This window comes from Ochotona curzoniae, unplaced genomic scaffold (genome assembly GCF_017591425.1).
Source record: "Ochotona curzoniae isolate NIBS_2020 unplaced genomic scaffold, NIBS_Ocur_1.0 contig_2404, whole genome shotgun sequence".
Classification (NCBI taxonomy): Eukaryota; Metazoa; Chordata; class Mammalia; order Lagomorpha; family Ochotonidae; genus Ochotona; species Ochotona curzoniae.
Window position 1 is genome coordinate 4461541 of NW_024465451.1, and position 23166 is coordinate 4484706.

At 49.5% G+C, this 23166-nt stretch overlaps 1 protein-coding gene and 1 non-coding gene across 2 annotated transcripts in view; one reads left to right on the top strand and one right to left on the bottom strand.

Annotated features, from left to right (window-relative positions):
- The window catches only part of CUNH1orf94 (chromosome unknown C1orf94 homolog), a 38359-nt gene that overhangs the window by 7186 nt on the left and 8007 nt on the right, over positions 1–23166 (top strand). The window contains exons 2-6 of the mRNA XM_040974040.1: positions 11458–12143; positions 13630–13644; positions 16201–16461; positions 17643–17815; positions 22071–22148. Of these exons, the coding sequence (XP_040829974.1) occupies positions 11458–12143; positions 13630–13644; positions 16201–16461; positions 17643–17815; positions 22071–22148 (1213 nt within the window). The remainder of the gene's footprint in view (positions 1–11457; positions 12144–13629; positions 13645–16200; positions 16462–17642; positions 17816–22070; positions 22149–23166) is intronic.
- On the bottom strand, positions 3886–3989 carry LOC121152425. The gene has a single exon (XR_005883265.1). It is a non-coding gene; the product is annotated as a U6 spliceosomal RNA (small nuclear RNA).

Below are 23166 nucleotides of genomic sequence, written 5' to 3' on the forward strand. Positions count from 1 at the left end.
AGATTCTTGTCAGCTAGGGTGAAAAGGGACAAGGGCAGGGCTGGTTTTCTGAACTCACATGATGCAAGAAAGCAGCAGAGGCCATCAACATAGAGCACACTTCCCTGGCTCTGGGCCGTGCCTGTTGTGGAAGTGTGACGGCATGAGAGCGTCCACTTAAACCAGCCGTCGCGGTGCTGAGGGGATCTCGATTGGATCTGACAGTGCGGTTCTGGCGTGAGATTTCTGATGCTGTGACAGTCACATGGTATATCCTGTCTGCTCCCTGGGACAGCAGCTCCTCCTCCCTCACCTGCCAGGGGCTGTGTAAGGGCAAAGGCAGGGTCTTGCTTATCTTTGTCTCCCCAGTGTCCAGTTAAGTTCCTGGCCCTCGGTGACTGTCATGTGCATGACTGAATGAATAAGTGAATGATGGATGAGCCCTACTAACGCCATTCTAAGGAGGGTAAGGTCCAAAAGTGGCTGGGATCCAAGCAAGAGGTCATAGTCCTTCAAAAAAAGTGGGGAAAGACATGGGGGCAGAATAGCCATTCGTTGACACATTGCAGGCTCCTTTCTCCTTCTGCCTTGAGCTGCAGAGAAACCAGAGCACATTTTCTTGAGAACCTCTTGTGTGCCAGGTCCTGTATTTGAATTTTATGCTTCATTTCATTGTCTTAACAACTCCTCCCATTAGATGGCCAATCTTGTTCCTGTTATATAGATGAAGATGGTGAGGCTCAGAGAGATGAGATCACTTGACCAGATTCATCAGGCTTGGAGAGAGCAGGACAGGGATAGGAGTGCTGGGGTGGTGGTGGTGCTGGTTACCACCTGAGCTCTCCCTGGACACAAGGCCCTTGGTGCAGCCCTTCAGCGATGTCTGCTTAGCACCGGGAGCCACGCGTGCTGTGAGGGGAGATGAATCCTGATTAACGTGCCGCTTCCCGTGTCCCCCTTTGTAATTTAATTTTATGGTTTCGGGAGCTGTGTCGCAGGTTGTGGGAGCCCGCAGAGATGGGCCACCAGTGGTTTGGTTTAATCCCCTTTTTAATATCTTTGTTGCAACGTTCTTTCCAATTCAGCTCCCAAGTCACATTAAAAAAATACCTCTTCCTTAGGGTAAGCCTTCCCTTATTAAACAGATTCAAATGAAAAGTTTTAAAGATAATTTGAACAATAAGAATCACTCGGTAGCTTCCAGCCGAAGCTGCTTTATTGCTGTATTTATTCCCCAGTATTTCCTGTCTCATTCCGCAGCTCACTGAATCCCTCATCTACCCCCAGCCCTTCCAGTCCTTGACCCAACTGACGCCTGCTCCCTGGAGGAACCATCAGCGGATGTGGTGGGGAAGAGGGTGTCTCTCTTCCACATGCCAGGGTGCCCCTGCCCGGATTGGCAGGCAAGGCTTTACTGCAGAACTTCTCGAGGGATTTCCACACCTGGCTGAGTGTCTCCAAGGACAGTATTGCTTTAAGACCACACAGAGATGGGAAACTGGGAGAAGAGATAGAGACAGAATCCTGCTCAAAATGCAGATGCCTCGGCCCCACCCCATGCTAGATGAGCTGAATGGCTGTTTCTCCCAGGGTCCCCAGGAATCTGAAATGTTCTCTGACACTTTGAGCAGCAAAGAGGACTAAACCTTAAGCTTCAAGGGCAAGTGTGGGGCAAAGCTTTAATCGAGAGATGCCAGGCATGCCAGGCATGGGGGAGGGAGGCCACAGGCCCTCACTAGTTCTAAGTCTATATCAGGAATCCACCCTGTGTGAAGACCTTTGCTGGGAAAGGAGAGTAACATGAGGTCCAGGTATGGCATTTGGGGAGCTAAGAGTATAGTGCTAGCTGCTTTCATCATCTGCTGACCTCGCCTTGCGGTTGAAAGGACCCAGGTCTCATCTGTCTGACTCTGGACCTCTAGGGAGCAGGGCTCTGGGCTGTGAATGGGCCAGTGGAACTCTAAAGCCCAGGCTGGGCGTGGGCTCTTCTGCCCAGCATTGCCTCTGGGTCAGAGCTGCTAACATTTGCATAGCGCTTGGAACAATTTACCCAGTGCTTTCACAGTCAGTGCCTTCCTTAATCCTCACGGGCACGTGGGAGTCCAGGAGGCCTGGGGGTGGGGCAGCCCGAGTTTTCCTGTAGCCCTCAGTTCACTGACCCTCCCTCCCCCCCACACACCATCTCTACCAGGGAGGTCCCTGGGGATGGAGCTTAGAGGTATCCAGAAACATTTGGGACCCAGCTGGACAAGCAACTGAGTCCACAGCCTATTTCAACCGCACTGTCCCATTTCCAAATCAAGACAGCTGGACTCTGCCTCCCCTCCTGGCTTTTTTTTTTCTTGGTGCATTTTCAGGGGGGAAAGGTATGGTGGTAGTAGTGTGTATATATGTGCATATGGGTTTGTGCATGTGTATGATTGCATACACCTGTGTGCATGTGGGTTGTGTATGTCTGAGTATCTGAGTGTTACATTGGTGTACATTGTATGTGTGGATGGCTGGGGTATGGGTGTCTATGCTGTGTGTGTGCATGACTGTAGCATATGGGCACACATACGTGATTACAGTGTTGTGGAATATTTCAAAATATTTGTGGAAAGGTGGGATTTCAAGGTATGAGTTTATTTTGGTGCTAAAGATTTTTGAAATCTATCCCGCGAGTTATGGGAAAAATGCATTTGCCCCAAAATGAGCTCACACTTTTGATCGCCTTTTTCCACAGACGTATGGAAGTCCCTAGGTGTGTGTGTGTTAGGGGAGAGAGCCCCTGGGGAGGTTAGTGAATCCCAGGTCTGTGAAGAGACAGGCTGCGCGCCACACGGGGGTCACAGCCACCCTTCCCTCCGCGTTGGGCAGGGCTATGCTGGGTCCTACCACATGCAAACCCGGGAAGCTGGGCTCCTGGTCCTCCTGCAGGAGGAAGATCCAGAATTGTGCAGAAAACAGTTGGACTTTATTGGAGATGATAGATGCTGGCTGGACTTCAGAGTCTGTCCTAGTGAGGAGGGCCTCTCTGTCTGCAGCCTTGGGTGCCCCCTGCCCTGCCAGCTGCTGGGACTGCAGCTGTCCCCTTAGAGTTTCACCTTCTGCTGCTTCTTGCTGCTGGAGGGCCAGAGAGCGAAAGGACTGAGCTTTGGCTCAGGCTCTGCTGTCTGCAAAGGTCCTACTTTTTCTCCCATTTCCGCTTTGGTTAAGAATAGAGTTTAGGAACCATATGGGTCTGGGAGCTGATCTTCCAACACTTTGTCTCATGGGTGTCATTGAACAAAACTTTTTGACATTCTTGAGCCAGTTTCTCACTTTTTTTTCCTCCTTTAACATATATCTATTTATTTGGAAGGCAAAATTATAGAGAGGGGGCACAGGAAGAGAGAAAGATGCAACTTGTATCTACGCCACAAATGCTGCAACAGCTGGGGCTGGGCCAGGCTAAAGCAGGAAATCTGGAACTCCATTTAGGTCTTTGATATGAAAGGCAGGGATCCAGGCACTTGGGTCATCCGCTGCTGCCTTCCCAGGCACATTAGCAGGGAGATGATCAGAAGTGGAGCAATAGGGGCTTGAATTGGCACCCTTATGGGATACTGCTGTCTCAGGCAGCTGCTGCTTAACCTGTGCCACAACACCAACTCCATCAGTATCTTCTTTTCTAAATAGAAGATGAAGACACTGCCTATCTCATGGTTGCTGTGGGGACAGGTGGACTCATTTTAGACTGTGATTCAGGCTTTAGTCCTCTACTGTCCTTCCCTCAACTGTTCAACAGAGGCAACACTCCTCACCCGTGGGAACCGGTGCTGCTGAAAACTCTGCTATGGCTTCCCTGTGCCTTTATAATCACATCTGCCAGCTCAAAGGTCTGGAAGATTCTATTTTGATCCTCATATCTTTTTTTGTTTTAGAAAAAATCTGGAACATTTCACAAATTTGCGTGTCATTCTTGCACAGGGACCATGCTGATTTCTGTATTGTTCCAGTTGTGGTGTTTGTGCTATCAGAGCGAGCATATTCCTCCCATCTTTACCCATTTGAGCGTTTTTCCCACCTAACCCTAACCTAACCCTAACCTAACCTAACCTAACCTAACCCTAACCTAACCTAACCTAACCCCAACCTAACCCTAACCCTAGTTGTGCTCTGTTCTTTTCCATCTTAGGATCTTGTGCATGCTGATTCCTATGGTTTGAAAGTCCTTCCTTGCATTAGCTGTCTGGCTCAATGACTGTGCTTCTCTAAGCCTTTCCTGCTCTCCTGCGCTAGAAGTGTCTCGCTCCAGGCCCAGTGTTCTCACAGCTTGCCTTTCATTCTTGAGTTTCGGGGCAGTGTAGCCTACTGGCTCAGAGAGTGGCATTATGATTTTATTTCCATGGGAAATGAGTTCATTTCTCTATCCCTTGGCTTTCTCATTTTAAAAAAACTGGAATAATTGTATAATCTGTGTCTACTATCATGAAGTACAATAAACCTCTGAGTTCAGTGGCTTAAAGTGTCTGTCTTCTTAGTGCCTGCTTCTACAGTCCAGCAATTTGGGCTAAGTTGAGCTGGATGGTTTCTTCTGCTGTGATTAGAACCTGGTGGACCTTGGCTCCTGTTCACCCTGACACCTACCACTGTTATCTGGGTCTAGCCAACTGTGAGTGCAGGCACTTTGGAGTTTTCCTCCATGCGATGTGTCACCTCCAACAGGCCCTCCTGGCTTTGTTCACCTGGAGGTTGCCTAGTCCCAATGGATTGAATTCCCATTCCTAAGCACTTGCAAATGTAGAGTTTAGTCTACCCCACCATGTCACTGAGGTTGCTGAGGGAATTAAAATGAAAATGTTTAACTTAGTACCTGGACTGCCAGTTAGCCAAACAATAGGTATCAGCTTTAGTATTTTGTGACTGAAGACATGGGGTTTAGATAGCTTAGCTGTTTGCTGAAGGTGTGGCCTCTGATAACGGTGGGGATTTGAATCTGTTTCCCACTTCCCTCCCTCAGCTACTCTGCTGGGTGTCTCTACCCACAGCAGCCGCATCACATCTGAAGTCCTGAGGTCACTCTGCAGAGGGATGCCAGTTCAAACCCATGCATACCAGTAGCTCCAGAGCTCTCTGTGTGGCTGGCAGACTAGGCCTGGACACCATGTTGGCTGTCAGTCTGAAATGCCATGGCTGGGAGGAAATATTTGTTTTGGTGTCCTTCTCAAGCACCAACAATTTTCTGCTTGTATTTTTCTGTTGTTTGGCTCAGATGAATAGCAGTTTTCATCTTTGCTCTGGGTTATGGTGTACACAGAAACGCTGTCGTGAGCTAACAGCATGCTTGCTTAGTCATTATTCTGGAAAGGGGTGCCAGCCACTCCGTAGCCTTTATTTTTACATGACTCCCTACTCTGCAAATGTGGAAATAATGCACAGTGGCTGAGTGTAGAGCCACCATCAGACACCTAGCATTTCTGAGGTTAGCACAGAGGCAATACCGTAGAGCTGGCTCCTGGAGCCACTTCTCACTGCTTTCCTTGTAGCCTTCCGGAAGCTGGATTAGCCTCCCAGAATGATTCACAATGACAGAGTCTGGACTGGACTTTTATGTGTTTTTTTTCCCCCCCAACCTAAAGGAGAAAGCAAATAACATGGAAGAGGTGCCAGGACTGACAAAATTTCATAGGGGGAAAAAATTAAGGTAGATTCCAGGAAATGCATATGAGTACCGCTTAACCTTGAACTCAGCAGAGTTGTGGAGTACGTGAATATATTGTCTGGGAGCCCCATGCTGATTACACAGAGTCAGGGCAGGGTCTGAGGGGGAGCTGCCCCTAAGGGTCGCACAGGTATTAGGACCCAACCGAGCCAAATCAGGTGGTTGCTGTCGTCATTTGATGGCTCACGGGGATACTAGGACAGTGGTGCCATGTGAAATGGAAGGCAGGACAGTTGAACCAATGCCAGATAGGCCGCCTTCTGTGAGAGGAGCTGGGTGGCACTCGGCCTCCGGGGGAGGAACAGGTATGTGCACCTGAACGTTAAGAGCTCTGAGAGATGGGTGACAAAGGACAGTGAGTATGTATGCCCATTCCTTTACTCATCCCTTCATTGAACACATGCTGATGGATCTGGGGTTCTGGGCTCAGAGGCCTCTGTGTTGAACAAAGAGTCCCTGGCCTCGTGTTGGGGCAGTAAGATTCATAATGTGTGGTAGTGACATGTACTGTGACACAAGTAAGCAGCAGAGGGAGGGGCCTTGTGAGGGGGAAAGGACTTTTTTTTAAGGGAACGAAATATCATTTTGTGAATATGACGCTTGAACTGGCTCTCCATGATGGAGACACAGTCAAGGGACCCCCACTCTGGGTGAGGGAAAGGGGACAGGGAAGCATTCCACAGGAATTGCAAAGGCCCTGGAGTTTCAAGGACTAGATCCAAGGCCACGGTGGCTGCAAGAAGAGGGAGACAGGGTCGATCAGTGTGGTGCTAACGACATGGCAAAGGAGCTGGGATTGAAGTCTGTGTGTAACGGGAACCCGCGCGAGGGTGTTAAGCAGGAAACTGTTTGATCTGAGTTCTGAGAATGTGCTACCTGCATGGCATGCAGCATGCAGAACCAATAGATACAAACAAATCCTGCTTTCTGCGGGGTGAAGGGGGTTGGGTGGGAGTGATGGCGGATCTGAGACACCTGACTACCGGTCTGGGATTGCATTGAGGGGCTGATAGAGGCTGTCGTGGAGAAGTGGAGATGGGGGCGATAGCCACTGGATTGATTTGTTCCCCCCAAGTGTTGATCTGGGATTACTGTCAGGCTGGGGGAAGGGTCTCTGGCAGTGTCCTCAAGACTCTGCTCTGGACTCTTCCATTCAACATTGCTCTCTGTAAATTGGCAGAAGACACAGAAGACACTCTCATCAGACATGCAGCTGACACGGAGCTGTCAGGGACAGCTGATGCCACGGATGACAGGCTCAAGATTCACACCCATGATCCTGCACAGGCAGGAGTTGGGGTGGGGGAAGAGTAAGATCCCTGATTGCATTCAGATCAGGAAACAGAGTCCCATCCTGGAGTCGGGGGCCTCACTGGCTCCGCCAAGTCCTGCCTTTGATGGAGAGGAGACCATGAAGGCTGCTGGCCCACCATGTCCCCACCACTGTCCCCCTTCCATTCTCAGTGACAAGGCTAAGGCCTTGCAGGGTTCCCATTTCCAGTGTAAAGTGAGGGCAATGCTGTGTTGATCAAGGAAGTGGAGTGGACCAACTCTGACAGTGTATGTGGGCTTCCACCCAGCCCACCATGAACTCATGACAAAGCACGCTTCAGGACAGCTTTCAGGGACACACGAAGAACTCACAACCAGGGCAATGGGGCAGTGTTCTTGGCCTGGTGCCATCCCTTCTGTGACTGTCTCTTCTTAGGGCCCTGCTGCACGTCCAGAGGAGAATGACCAGGAGGACTAGTGCAACTTTGTCGCCTGAGAGCCACTGTGGCTTTGGAGAAGAGAAGAGTGGTTGTACCTGGGAGGGACTGAGTGTTTGTGTCTCTGTCCCCCTTTCCCCCAGGGCTGCAGAGCGGGAATGACAAGGGTGGCTCCTTACTTGAATCCACCTGCTGGCCATCACAGAACAGTCTCTATCATAGCCAAGATCTCTGCCTCTGCCCATCATGTTGCAATTGCAATGCCATGCCACTGTCTTGAGGGCTTGCGTCCTGAGATCTGACCACCAGCCACCACGTTATTGTCGCATCGTCACTGAGATCTGGCTGCTGCCCACCCTACTGCGACGGTGACTCCGTGTGTGTCTCGGTGGGGTTGCTAGGCACCAGTCTCTGGTCAGCATTTTGCACAGCTCATCTCATAGCAGCCTCGGTCTGACTTTGAGGGGTCAGTGTTACCCCTACTCATCAGATGAGAATTGCAAGGCCTGGCAGGCAGCCAGTGTGGGGCAGCACAGGAACTTGTGCTCAGAGTGTGTGTGTGGGGGGGGAAGCAGACTTGCACCCCCTCTCTGCCAGTCAGTCTCCTGCGGTGCTGGAGTGGGATAAGAGGATTGAGAGGGGTGTTCTCTGGGGTGTTTTTTTGGGGGGTGTAGGGACCTCAGGGTGCTGTGACCCTTTGGGAAGCTGTTTTGATTGGCCCTTGGAACTGGTACTTTGCAAGATTCTGTGGCTATCTCTCTTTCTCCTTCTCTCTCCTCACTCCCATATTTTTTATTCAAATGACAACCCAGAAGTGAAATACAGACAAGAGTGGACAGTGTGTGTTGGCCCATGTGCTCACCTCCCAGCTTTGGCAATGACCAATACACCCAAGGTCTTGTCCTCCCTTTGATATGCTCTCCCCAGCCTCTCCCTCTGTGCCTCCTTCCTTTCCCCCATTTGCCACCCCAGGGCTCACTTCAAGGGAGTCTGTTGCATAATGTTATTTGTAAATACTTCAGTATATATCTCTCAGAGATAAGGACTCTTTTTTGGGTTGTTGTTTAAGTATAACGCCAATTCCATTAACATAATTTTAAGCATTATCATAATTGTAGTGAATCTTTCTGATTCGGAAGAGCCGGTACACAGCTCGCTCTGCAAAGTGTTTTGAGGGCAGGGAGGGGAGGCAAAAGCTTTTCCTGACAGTGTCTAACTCTGAGGACTTGCTCTTGGGTGCTGGGTGATGGCGGTGGAGGAGGAGGCAGATGTGAATCTTGAGACCGTAGATGGGCAGCCTCTTTCTTCTGATTGTTCCCAGGGAGGCAGCAATGTGAGGGGCCTATTTATAGTCCTAAGTCTAGACACAGGAGGGAGGTGAAAGGACAGGGCTAGGTGGAAGAGCAGGAGAAAGGGAGAGGAGGGGCAGACTGGAGGGAGGGAGGACATACGGAGCAGGAATTGATTGATCTGGTCTTTTGCTCAGGGCTGATGGCCACACTGGCAGGCATTCACAGCCAGTCTTTTGTTGTTGTTGTTTTGTTTGTAAAGATTTATTTATTTTTATTACAAAATCAGATATACAGAGAGGAGGAGAGACAGAGAGGAAGATCTTCTGTTTGATGATTCACTCCCCAAGTGTCCGCAATGGACGGAGCTGAGCCAATCCAAAGCCAGGAGCCCCGTCTGAGTTTCCCATGCAGACCCATCTCAAAGCTTTGGGCAGTTCTTGACTGCCTTCCCAGGCCACAGGTAGGGAGCTGGATGGGAATCAGGGTTGCCGGGGTTAGAACTGGTGAACATATGAAATCCTGGTGTGCTCAAGGTGTGGACTTTAGCCACTAGGCACTGGGCCCCACAGTCAGTTTTAATCCAGTGTAGCCGAGCAACCTCACCTCACGTGTTCTCCCAACCATCCTGGGACTCAGGGGATGGTAGATGTTGGATCCTTCCCGACGGAGGGTCCTGGAGACTGAGGGTTGACAGGAAGTCAGCGATGAAGTAACACTAAGCCCAGGTCCCCTTGGCTGTGGTTGATTTGCTCCTGTCCTGCTGAGGTTGCGTGCAGGGCTGGTCTGTAGGCGGCACATTGCTGTGTGGATGTTACGATACCAGCACATCTTCATGTGTGTGGCACACAGATCTCTCTTAAGCTTCCTAAGTCCCTCAGCCACCCAGCTCTTGTTCCAGTGACCTCTGGGTTTCAGCAGGCCCCCACTGTTTGCTGCGCTGGGACTGCAGCCTGTGTTCCCCTTCTGATGGGCTGCGGAGCACAAGGCTCCCTCTCTGGGGAGTTGTGTGTGGTCACCTGTGAGGGGTACACCCGCCCATTTCTCTGTGTGTGTGTATGTGTATCAGACACATCTGTGCAGATGTCTGCGTGCACATGCAGGTATGCACACCCAAAGAATACTTTCTGGAAGGCATGGTCCCTGCTGGTCACTGCATGTCAGTGTGTGGCCTTACTGTGCCCCTGAGAGGGTAGTCAGCCTGACTGGGCGCTGCGGCTCTCAGACTAAAAGGCCCAAGTTGCAGGAGCTGAGTCCTGCCAGGGGGATCTGGTTTCCCCTTCATCCCTCTACATTAGCTTTTCCCTTGGTATAAGGAGCTGGGAAGCTTCCAGAATGCCTCAGGTCATGACCATCTCATCTGGCCCTCATAGGAGCCCACTGAGGAGGAGTAGCAGAGGGTGCTAAGCTGGATGGCCCTGGTTCCCCTGGGAGCACTGGGAGGAAGGTAACTTCTTGCTAAAGATGTTGGTGGGTAGGCAGGAACATCAACCAGACAGCAGGATTGCCACCCTTACCCTCAGCTGGAGAAACCCAAGTGTGTAGGAGCTGTAAAACTAGTGGGTGCTGGCAGGCTGTTGCCAGGCAGCAAGGGTCCAGCTGGGGGTCTGAGGTCTGAGGTGCAAAAGAGACTAGTGTCTAGGCCCAGAGGAATCCCTGTGATGTGGTGCATGGATCAGCCAACTATGGGTGTTGCCACCAAGTGAGGCCAAATCCAAAGGCTGTGACATGGTCAGATGCCATCCCAATCAGGTGGACATGGATGTACATGGGGCCCCAGTGTAGGGTCCAGGGGCTAGCCTGGCTGACAGGGTGTGGACAGTAATTGCTGGTACTGGTGTTGCCCTTGGATGCCACGGAAGACACCCTGTGAGAGTGTCTGAGCCTCTCTGATGTTGCTATTAAACGGACAAGGAAGCAGGAGCCTCAGGATGCTGAGCAACTTTCCCCGAGTACACAGAGTGGAAGTGATAGAGTCAGGGTGTGAACTTAGCCCATCAGCCGCACCGTTCTGCAAGGAGCAGATGCAGGAAGTGCAGTGCTCCTGAGGCCTTTCCGGGCACCGTCTCAGCACATGGGACTCCACTCTTAGAGCCGTTGGCTCCCTCCTGGTCCTTTTGCCGCTGGGCAAATCCCCCCAGTGAACCACATCTCTGGTCTTTTGTTAATTCAGGTCCTGGGCGCCAAGAGTGGGGAGGAAGGTGCTGAACTTAAGGTTCTGTGAGGCCGCGACTAGCTTCCATTCACTCAGTAAGAGTGCAGGGAAACGACTCAGGCACTCCCGCTCCTTGAACCATGTTCTTGATGCTTCACCTGCCGAGTGCTTCAGAATCCTTTGGAGGAGCGGTCCACTGCATGACGGTGTTCTCTGCCTTTTAAAGATGTATTTGTTTATGTCAAAGATGAGGTGACTTAGAGAGAGTAATCTTTCATTTACTGGTCCACTTTCCAAATGATTGCAAAAGTCAGGACTGGGCCAGGTTGAAGCCATGAACTCCAGTAAGGTCCCCAACATGGGTGCCAGGATCCAAGCACTTGGGCCATCACCCAGTGCTTTTCCAGGTGCATTTGCAGGAAGCTAGATTAGAAACAGATCAGTCTGGATTTGACCTGTGCTCCCATATGGGATGCTGGATTTGTAAGCGCTAACCTTTCTCTTTTGAGAAACCCATGGTTGTCTCCTACCTGCAAAGGCTTTCTCAGGCCACACCCCCGCCCCTTTCCCTGTGTCCTGCCACAGGCCAAGGTGTGCTAGTTGGCACTGACCTCATCTGTCTCTCTGATCTCTTTGCAGAGCTCTGGAGCTCATCAGTGACAAAGATGAGATCTCCCTGTTGGTGGAGCAGGAGTTCCTAAGCCTCACCAAAGAGCACTTCATCCCGGTCAAGGAGGGATCGGGAGAACTGGAGATATCGGGCTGCTGCCCTGAGGAGACCAAGGAACCAGCTTCCTGCGCCTCGGCACCTCCCGTGGTGGCAAGCAGCTGTGAGCACCCAGAAGCCACCGTCAGTGCCACTGACGAGCTGGTGGAGCAGAAGGCAGCTGTGCCTGTCATCGAGGCCCTGCAGGACTGTGATTCTGCCACGTCCACTGTCACCGACACCCAACCTGCCAACAAGGTCAAGAGTGCCACAGAGACAGAGAATGGGGGCCACAGTCTGGGGGCCTCCAACTCGAAGATCAGCAAACTCCTGGCTCAATTTCCACCGAAATCCAAAGAGACATCCAAGACCCTTGACAACAAGACGGTCCTGGAGGAGACCAAGGTCATCAAGGACTTCTTGCAGAACAGCATATTCAGTGACTCTGAGCCCAGTGAGACCCCAGGGCTGGGCTCCTTCCTGCTGTTGCCACCTACACCTCCTCTCAAGACCTCTGACAAACTCCCTGAGCTCCCTGCTCATAAGAAGCAGCTCCCCGTGTTTGCCAAGATCTGTTCCAAGCCTGAGGCTGACCCTGAAGAGCACCCATTGCTGCAGGGTAAGCAGGGCAGGGCACAGTGGCCAAGAGTGGACCTGCATGGGGAAAGGGGAGTCTTCCTAGGCAGCTGGTCAGGGCCACAGTATGCAGTAGAAGCCTTCTTGTGCAAAGCAGGGCAAAGCAGCCTATAGTGTGCACAGCTTCTAGGGGCAGGTCTGCCCTGTTGCTGCTGTCCAAGGGCAGGATACAGCTTGTGCATGCAAATCCAGAGGCCCTACTAGTCCCAACATGCATTGAGAAAGGGGATAGATACTAGGAGTACCTATCCACATTTTTATTTCTACTTTAAAAATAATATTTACTTTGTTTTGATTCAAAAAAGAGAAAAAAGAACTTCCATTTGCTGGTTCAATCCCAATAGATAAGGTGAGCCAGGCTGAAGCCAAGAGCCCGGAATTCAGTCTGGCTGTCCCACATGGCTGGCAGGAACCCAAGCCCCAGAGCTGTCACCTGCTCCTTCCTAGGACGTGCGTTAGCAGGGGCCTGGAATAGAAACAGATGAACCAGGATGCAAACCCAGGCATTCTACTGTGGGGTACAAAATTTCATGTGATGTCTTAGCCACCTGCCTCTGGTTGAATGTGGTTGAGCCATGTGTTGAATCCTCCAGCAATCCAGAGTGAGTGAAGGAAGGCCTTGGTAAAGCGGTTTAACTGGCAGCTACAGTAATTAGGCTTCCAAGGGAGGTATGTGCTCTGTCCACAAAGCCTGATCCTCCTTGGGGCAAGGAGTGAGTACATACATTTTCTAGGGATGGTTGAGACTCTTGACCCTGGATTTGTTACCCAGGGCTCCAGCAGCTCACAAAGTGCAACCGCATTAGCTCCATTCCCTTCCTGGGAAAACCAACTGTCTTCCAAATTATCCTCACCTTCTCCCCCACAGTTCAGCATTTTGTTTTGTTTTTGTTTTTCCTGATCTACAGGCTCTTGGCAGTGGTATTTGTCCATACTTAGTAGTCATTAGGAGAGCAGATCAGACTCATGCCACTGAGAGGAAAAATGAGATCCTAGTCTGTGACAAGTATAGATGGATACCTGCCAGGGCCATGGATCAAGAGGGCCTGTATCCATCTGTCTGAGAAGCAGGAGCAAGGTCCCCCACGAGTGTGTTGTGAGGCACTGCAGGTTGGCTGAGGAATTTGAGCTATGGCAAGTGATCTGGAATCTTGGTGCTGGACAGGCTGGAGCAGCCTTATGATGATGGGATAGGGGTGTGAAAGGGCTGAGCCCCAATGAGGAAAGCTCCCTAGTGAATGGGGCTGCTGGGTTCTAACCACCTGTTCCATCTCATGTGCATGTCCGTGTGTGTGTCTATGTGTGCAAGTATGTTGGCCAAAAAGTGCTGAAGTGAGCTTTGAAAACACAAGTGTGATGCTTCTGATGTCTCTGTACATCTCTGTGTATATGTGTCATGTGTGTGATTGTAAATGTGTGAGTGAGACAAAGGAATGGCGGGCAGGGATGTGTGGGCCTGGATCTTGGAGGAAGGAGCTGGGTAGGTGTTTAAGGCAGCTGTAAGTATGTGTTTAAGGCTGCAGGTGCGGCAGTCTCTGGGGAGAGGGCTATTATTAGTGAGTACTGATATTTCCGCATACTGGCTGTGGCCTAAACTCAGCAACCGGAGGAACTCTTGGAGGAGACTCTAGGGATGTATTTTGCTAAAAATGTTGCTGTCTCCTAAATTGGCTTAGACTAACACAGCTCTTTCCCGTGCTCGGATGGTACAAGGAGGGCAGGCCCAGATCCATTCTAGAAATTGAGGCTGCACTGCTGGGGCTCCAAGAGCCGAGCAGGTGAAGTCCACTGTCAACAGGAAATCCTGAGGCCCAAGTCCCCTGACAGGGCCACTCTCAGGGACAACCCAGAGGCTTACAGCATGACTCGCATGGAGGGCAATCATAGGAGAGATTGGCCAGGTCTCTTAGCCAAGCACCGAGGACACCTTGTAAGATCCCAGGTCAGGGAAAGGTCAGAGGGGGCTGGGTGGATGGACAAAGCTCCCTTCCCTGCTTCCACAATGGCAATGCCTCAAAAATGGAAAAAGAAATTGTTTATACAGCTTTCTTCCCACTAACAGATTTCTTCCCTGTGTTTTATCACGAGGACGAGTTCCATTGCTAAGGAAAAACTGCAGGGACACTTAAAGAAGATCATGGAAAAGTAGAATTCAAAGATAAGCTTGCTTTGGGGACAAAAATGTTGAAACCCATGCGTTGGCCATTCCTAATACATGTTTTCCAGGACATTCAGGGGCCCCATGTGAGGGAGGACCATGGCAGAGGGCTCTGTGGTGGTGTAGACACAGTCATTCTGAGATGGCTACTCAGCCCATGTGCAGAGACTCAAAATTGGCACTAGTTGTGCCCTGACTCCACACCCTGGCCATCTCCATTGACTGCCCCAAGTCCCATGTCTATAACCTCTGGCCCATTTCTATTCCTATCTTGCTTTTGTTCAAGATGTGTCTGGTCTTGCTGAAATCCTCCTTTCTTTTGGGGGACAAAACTCCTCTCAGACACAAAGTGGATTCAGCCATCCTCTTCTCCCATTGTGTCCTCTGTCACCTTTGGGGCCCACCTGCCTTGTCCCAGAGCTATTTCTGAGCATGCCTCTCTTGCCTTGCTTGTGATGAGCTACTGCTGGGCCGACTGGCTCTGACTCATCACCGTGTCCCCAGTGCTCAGGGTAGGGTCTGGAGCTGACAAACAAGCTGAATCACCTGTGAGCCACAGACAGAAACAGAGGTGTGATATTGAGCCAAACTGTAGGGCCCAAGTTGTGGAAATGTGTATCTCTACTAAGCACCCAGTTTCACAGTCCTTCAAAGCAAGACTGTGCTCACATCGTGTTTGTGCCTCCAGTTCCGGCATATAGATGGTTGGAAGGAAGAGAGGAGGGAGTGAGGGGGCAAAAAAAAAAAAAAAAAAAAAGAAAGAAAGAAAGAAAGGAAAGGAAAAATGGAAGGAAAAAGGGTGAAAAAAGGATAGTTGAAGAAATGACTAATATAGGGCCCGGCGCGGTGGCACAGTGGTTAAGGTCCTCACCTTGCACGCCCGGGATCCCATATGGGCGCCGGTTTTATCCCGGCAGCCCCGCTTCCCTTCCCGCTCCCTGCCTGTGGCCCGGGGAAGGCAGTCAAGGATGGCCCAAACTTTGGGACCCTGCACCCACGTGGGAGACCCGGAAGAGGCTCCTGGCTTCGGATCGGCATAGCACCGGCGTTGTGCTCACTTGGGGAATGAATCATCGGATGGAAGATCTTCCTCTCTGTCTCTCCTCTCTGTATATCCGCCTTTCCAATGAAAAAATAATAAAAATAAATCTTAAAAAAAAAGGAAATGACTAATATAAAAAAGATAAAAAAGGATGAATTCATGCACATAAAGGGAAAAGGAAACTAACAATGGATGCATAGGTAGGTGGATGGGTGGATGGACGCAAGGATTGGTAAAAGAATGGGCAAATAGATGGGGAAGGTGAATGGATGAGTGGGTATTGGTGATCGAGTTGATGGGTAGGTGGATAATGGGTAGGTGAGTGGATGGGTAGATTACTGGATGGGTGGATTTTTGTGTGATATATGTGTGGATGGATGGATGAATGTATGCATGAGTGGGTAGAGGAATAGGTGGAAGGTTGCAAGAGTGGATGGTTGAATGGATATGTAACTGTGTGGATAAGTAGATGGGTGGGTGGAAGGATGGATGGATGGTGGGTGTGTTGTGTAAGAGGTGGATGGTTGGATGGGTGGGTGGAGCATGGATGTGTGAATAGATGGATTGTAGGCAGATGGATGGAGGTAAAGGGAAAGGAAAGGATAGATGAATAAACAGATGGATGCATGAAGACAGAAGGGCTGGACTGAGCAATGGTCAGGGTAAGTTTCAAGGACAGGCTGAGCTGTGTATATGTGGCTGAGAGACACTGTCCTCTTGAGTGGTCTGGGTCTCAGGTATGTGGTGTGGAGGAGCCATCATGCTTTCCATAAGATGGTGCTTCCCTACACCCAATATGTTCTCCTCTCCAGGCATTTATTTATTTCTCTCCTGCTATAGAACAGAACTCTGTCAACAAAGACTCAACCAAGTGTCGAGACAACTTCTTTGTTAGCCTGTGGCCCCAGAATCGGAAGGATACCTGTGGTGAGGAGGGTTGCAATGACCCAGTGGGTACCCCATCCATGACTGTACCATCCAAGAAGCCTGTATGGCCCGCTGAGAAGAATCTGCTCTCTGAGTTCCTTGGAGCTACCAAAAACCCAAGTGGGCAGCTGAAGTTTCGCAACAGAGTGGATGTGGAGGGACTGGACCCGAAATGTAAGCAAATCCAGGGAGGGGCTGCAGAAGAATGATGGGATTCCAAACATACTCCTAGGCCCAAGAGGTGGCTGGGTCACCAAGAAGCTGCCCAAACCATGGGCAAGTCACTTCCTTTTTCAGCCAAATGAGCTGGCTTTCTCTCTATCATTCTTATTGAAAAAACAATTACCAGCAAAGGGTTACACCCTTTTTCTGCCAAGGGCTGTTTAGATATTATAACATCATTCATGAGCCACATATGACTAGCAGCTTAGAAAGCCTGCTATAGATTTACTGAAAGCAGAATGCTGGCTGTGCTTATCTTGGTAGAGCCAGCCAGACCTTCTATGTCTTATGGGCTAGATGTTCCCTACTCCAGTAGCTAGAGTTTTAGTAGCGGTCGATTTTGAATATAGCCTTGACCCAGCATAGATTGCATCCTCTCACACTTCCCAAGACAGAAAAATCCCATGCTTTAGATCATTTAGATGTAATTAGATATTGCATACTTGAGCTATTTAGATTATTCGTATCTCTACTTTCCCTCCCCAACACTAGTCCAATTATTTCAGTCAAATTTCCTTCCCCAAAAGATGCCAAGAAAATAGAAATCAAAGACCCCTTTCTGATCCTATCAACCTGCAGGATAACCTGTAGAGGAGGAGAAATGAGAATTTATATCCTGAAACAGCTCAACCTGATCACATTCAACCACATAGTTTTAAGCCACTGTGCCCTAAATTACTTAACCTTTAAAAAAATTTAATAATTATTTCTATATGGATAATATTCTGTGCAAGACACACAAAGTGTGTGTCTTGGGGCAGCAGGACTGCTTTTTTAATTTGATAAGAATGAATTCCCATAGGATAGCAGTTGTTGATTAAAGAAAAACAGTGAATTTTATTCGAGCACTTGAAAGGATGTGGTTTTGTAAGTAAAACAAAGCTCTAGAAATCAGGTCCATTTTTATTCCCTGTTAAACTGTCTCCTCTGTGAATGGCAGAAACGCCAGTCCATGCTGGGATTTCCATCTCTTCCAAACACACAAAGTATGAACCAGTGTTGCATTCGTAGAGAAGCTCATCAGGACTTTGAAAAGCCTTGTTAGAGTTTCAGGGGCCTGGCCTGGGGCAGTCATGCTACTGCAGGCCCCTGCCTCCCTCACTGACATGCTCTACCTCTCCTGTGATTTGCAGTTAATCCACCTGTCACAGCTACTGACAAGAACATCAAGTACACAGGGAACGTTTTCAACCCTCGTTTTGCCACAGCTTTGACCTCAGCAAATCTGAACCAGCCACTCTGGCTCAACCTGAACTATCCACCTGCACCTGTGTATCCCAATCACTCAGCTTTCCCACAGTATCAGGTGAGTGGGTCCTGGGACTCCAGGTGGCCATCCACGTAGGATCTGACCCTGTTGGGAGTATGGTTTGTTGGGACCCGGCTTCATAATAAACCTTTGGACTCTCTTTAAAGGCCATCCTCCAATCTCTACTCTCCATGGGGTCTACACATGACACCACCAACTTGTCAACTTGTTAGTGATTATGGCTGCTAAGGTACACACACACACACACACACACACACACACACACACACACCACATGAGTTCTCTTTTTCCAATTCCTGGAATCTGGTTTGCTTTGTACCATTTATTTCAAAGCTGCTTTGCTAGTTGTGGCTGGTTAAGTGCTGGGGACCCTAGAATAAAATGGGTCATAGTTCTCTTGCCTATCAGTTTCCTGTGACTTTCTTTAAAGTTGGGTGTTAATTATTCTGTGGGCTCTTTGGGACAATCTGTGTCTTTTGCCCCAGAACACTCAGCAATGCCATCTCTGCCTTGCTCTTGAAAGCCCTGGTTTGGATGACAAATTATATGACTACCATATTCAAACCACAAGCAAGCTGTCTTAGTTTGTACCACCTAAGGTGGCTAGGCACAAACTCTTGTTCTTGGACTCATAGCTAGAAGAGGATTTATGGCCAGACACACAGGAGTGGCGAAACACTTGTAGCTGGGTTGGAAATTCTACTCACAGAACTTATTTATGCAGGGAAAATGTAGTTTCTTTATCTTGTCCATTTAACTTAATATCCCTTAAGAGCTGTCGCCCACTTGGTAGAAGGAGGGGAAAAATCAAATAAACGTCCACTCTGGTTTAAACCTTTGTCCAATCCAATAACTAAAGCAGTCCTTCTGGATAGTGCTGCTTGTTTTTCAGGAAAGCTGCTCAGTGTCTTCAGATTTCTCCATCTCTGACTTGCTCCCACCTCTTCCATCTGGCTCTTTGCCAGAACGTATATAGTTGTATGGTGGAGGCCAGGGCCTTGCATTTGTAGATTCATGGTCTACACCCTTGGCAAGCTGTGGCCCTAATCTGGTGCAGCAAAACCTGTAGAAGGAAATCTACTGATAATCCTCCTCTGGGTCCTGTCACAGCCCCCATGTCATTTCCTCCTCTGTAGCAGAGCAGATAAGCCTAGTGACTTTAGTGTCCTAGATGCCAAAGGACTCTCTCTGAGCTGGTCCTCTGGACATAGCTCTGACATCTTCACAGAATTTAGCCAAGTCGTTCTCACTTCTTTCCAAGTCATTCTGCTTGTGTGCTGAAGGGATCAAGTACCCAGAGTCTGTCCTGGAAAAAGCCTCCTACCCAGCACCAAAGGGAGAGGTTGCAGAGAAAGGCTCCAAATGGAAATTCAGTATTAATTCCATGCCCATCATATAGTCTCCTTACACAAGTCTTGGACTAAAATAATGCCATGATCATTGAGTGACTGACTCCTTCATTCTTGCCTGTTCTTCTTCCCTTGCACTTTGGGGCCTGCTGGTCCACTGTTGATTCAACCACATTCTCCTTATTCTTTAGTTCTTCATTCACTTAAATGATTTTGCAAACCTATGCTCCACACTCTCCACCACTGGGCTGGGAGAGAGGATTCAAAGATGATCAAGAGGCTAGAGACTAACACAAGTTCAGGACTAAACCACAGAGCAGTCCTGCACCTCTGTCTGCTGCAAGAGAAACAATTACATACTTTTATTTAGTGTAAACCAGTTGGCTCTAAAATGCGCTTCCAGAGTGCACCGTGTAAAAAGCTAATTTAAATGGTTTGCTTTGCTAAGTTGGGGTCGTTTCTCTTTGTTATGTTAATTTCCTTGGACTTGACTATTTGAGTGGAAGAGGCTTCCTCCTCATTCAGAGATGCTAGTATTCCCAGGGCAGGGCCAATTCCCTGAAGTTCTCCAGCCTCTGTGTATAGGCGGTAGGTGGCTGTGGCTTGGTAGGACCTGCTGGGACTGAACAGGTTCAGCTGGGGTTTGCCATGGGAAGATTGACTCTTTCAGGTCGGAACAAAAGAGCCTCATTTGCTTCTTCCCAGGTAGTCCTAAAACAGCTGCTTAGGCCTGAGTTAATGTCAAGAAGGTAGGTTTTGAAGTGCAGTAACTTTGAGCTTCAAGGCTTCAAGGTTCTGCTACCTCTAAGCTGTGTGGCCTGGGGTAAGCTAGTTGACCACTTTGAGTCCGGGATTCCTTGCCTGTGAAATGGTTTCCCTGCCATCATGACAACTGCAGCAGCAGCAGCATCCACTAATTTCTGCTGCAAGGAATCACCAAGTCCATGAATGGGAAAAGACACTGCCAAATCTTGTACGGGATGGAGATTTTTTTTTTTTATCCGACCCTGGTTGTCTTAAGGAAATGGGGTCAGGGATTGGCAGGCCTTGAGAGGACAGAGAAGGTAGATAGGGAATGGCTTTTCCTGGTCTTTCCTCTGCTTGGCGCTAAGAGTAGAGAGGAAAGCCCAAATCCAATTTGCTCAGAGGTCTGCTGTGGAGGGACTTTGAGAAATGGGAGACAGAGGCCTCGACCCTGGGGAGCCGCAGAGGTTTCTAGGCTGCTTGATGAGAAGGAACTCTGCTCGCAAGTAAGCAGGGAGAAGGCAGATGGGGGAAGACCACGACCTCCAGCCGAGAAGACTGAGCATTTATTTAGTTTCCATTGTGATTTTGCAAAATTTCAATTCCACAATAATCACAATTCTGTGCTGATGAATATGTGGCCTTCTCCTGAAACTTTGCTGTCGGGTGCAGCTGAGTAGGACCACACTCTCCTGCACGGGCCAGGCTGGGGTGGGGAGGCCTGCCATCCTGCAGTCCAGGAAAGTTGGCTGCTTTAACGAGGTTGAACAGGGGTGAATTAGAGGAGAGACACTTAGTGGAATGCTCAGGGGTGTTGGAGAACTGGGCATGGGCAAGGACGCTTGCTCCTTGGACTTCTCTGTCCAGGAACAGGCCAAGGCTGAGGTTTCAGGGACCATCCTGTGGTCGTAATGGTGAGTGAGGCTGACAAAGTGTCAGGCTGGGAACTGGTGTCAGGTGGGAGATGCCCCTGTGCAGGATCCTAAGTACTCTGTGTACTGGGGAGAGAGCCAGGAGGGACACGCAGAGGGCTTGCACTCACTCTTGGGAACCTGCCAAGTGGGGCACCAGGATTTCTGGGAGACATTCCCATATATCAGAGGACTCAAGGCCTTTTGTGAGGAGCTCATGGCAGGTCAAGAGTGGTAGTGTTGGCTGCCAACACCTTGATAATCAGCACAAGCTTAGCCCATGAGGAAAGCTGTGTCTGCATGGGTTGCTGTCCTGGGGTGAGAGGAGCTTTGGGCATTGACCTTTACCTTGGGAGTACCTCTGGATTGGCAGTTAAGGGCATAGTCAGAGACTGAAAAAGGGTTATGTGCATGTGTCGAGGGGGGTAGTCTTGTGTCTATGTGTATACATGAACACCCCACAGTGACCCCATGGAGAGCTGTGAACAAAATTTCCATTCTCCATCTGGCTCAGTTGCTAGAGAGCCTTTGCTAAGGAGTAGGTGTGAGAGATGAGGAGCAGACCTGACTGCTGCAGACTCTGTACACATGCTGGGCATCAGCCAATGCTTTAGATAATTAACTCACTTATCCTCCCAGCAGTCTTCATGGGCAGCTTCTAGAAACAGGCATATGTGTGTGCGCACAGACGCTCAGCAACAGAAACTCAAAGCTAATGCATCTGATTCCCGGTTGTACATTTGTACACAACCCATGGACACAAATGCAAGCACATGTGCAGATGTACTTAAGAAAACATGAATGCAAATCAACACACACACACACACACACACACACACACATGCGCGCGTGCACACACACACACAGGTGTACATGGCTACCACAAGTCCTTGGGCATGAATGGGAATTAAGGAAAGGCATTTTGACGAGGTATGTGGGCATTGATAAAGATGGTGTGGCCACCCTCGCAAGCTTTGCAGGCCCTATTCTGAAGGGATTCAGAAAGCTGAAGTGACTGTTCCAAGGTCACCAAGATGGGAAGGGGTAGATCTGGGATTCCAGGGGCAGTTAAGTGCTTGAAATTTGCATCATATATGCTCACCAAAAAGGCTGTAAAGTCTGTTCATATCAGGTTTCCCATAAGGTGTATGTTCTATTTGCCCCATCTGCTCCCAAATGAGCCATTTGCAGATCCAGGAATGGGAGCCACCGGCTGAGCAGAGTGGCTGTTGCTGGTTGGCTGGGCACCCTTGTCCAGCAGCAATGAGCCTCCTCCTCTCTCCCTAGGGCCTGTACCCACCCCGGGCTACAAGGATGCCATACCAACAGGCAGTGCACCCGCAGCTGGGATGTTACCCCCGGCAGGTGAGTAGACCACCTCCCATCCCTGCCTCAGTTCCATGAAGAGCTCCAGGAGTCTGAGACCACTGTTTCCCCTGGCCTTTCTGAGCTGGTCACCAAGATACTTTGTGACCACTGTTGTCTGCACACATATGTCCCAACATGCATGTAAAAACAAACCAATGTCCCTGAGTGGCAATAACAGTTGGCACTTAATGGAGTCCCTCTTGTGTGCCAGGACCTTGTCTGAACGATCTACCTGCACTAACTACTAACTACTCTACCCATGAGGCAAGTGACAAATGAGGAAGCTGAGTTCAGGGGAATACACTAACAGTAGCTGTTATTTATCTGTAATTTCAATTTGACTGTATCTTATAAAGATTTATTTATTTTAATTGGAGAGGCAGATTTACACACACACACACACACACACACACACACACACACACACACACACAGAAGAGAAAGAAGAGAGAAAGAGAGAGAATCGGTCTTTTGTCTGCTTGTTCACTGCCCAAGTGGCCACAATGGCCAGAGTTGAGCTGATCTGAAACCAGGAGCCTAGAGCTTCTTTTGGGTCTCCCACAAGGTTGCAGGGTTACAAGGCTTTGGGCTGTTCTCTTCTTCTTTTCAAGGCCATAAGCAGGGAGCTAGATAGGAAGCAGGGCCACTGTAATTAGAACCAATGCCCATATGGGCTGCTGGTGCTGCAGGTGGAGAATTAGACGGATAAGCCACTGCATCGGTACCTGAGTGTCCCATGCTTTTCTTTTTAATATTTATTAGAAAGGCAGAGTTACAGAGAGGGGAGATACAGCCCCCAGCCACACACAGATATTGTCCATCCTCTGATTCACTGACCAAATGGCTTCATCAGCTGCGGCTGAGCCAGGACAAAGCCAAGAACCAGGGGCTTCATCCTACATATCCTGCACACAGCGACCAAGGACTTGGGGGCCATTCACGATGGTTTTCCCAGGCACAATAGCAAGAAGCTGAAATCAGAACTGAAGGAGGTGGGACATGAACTGGTGATGCT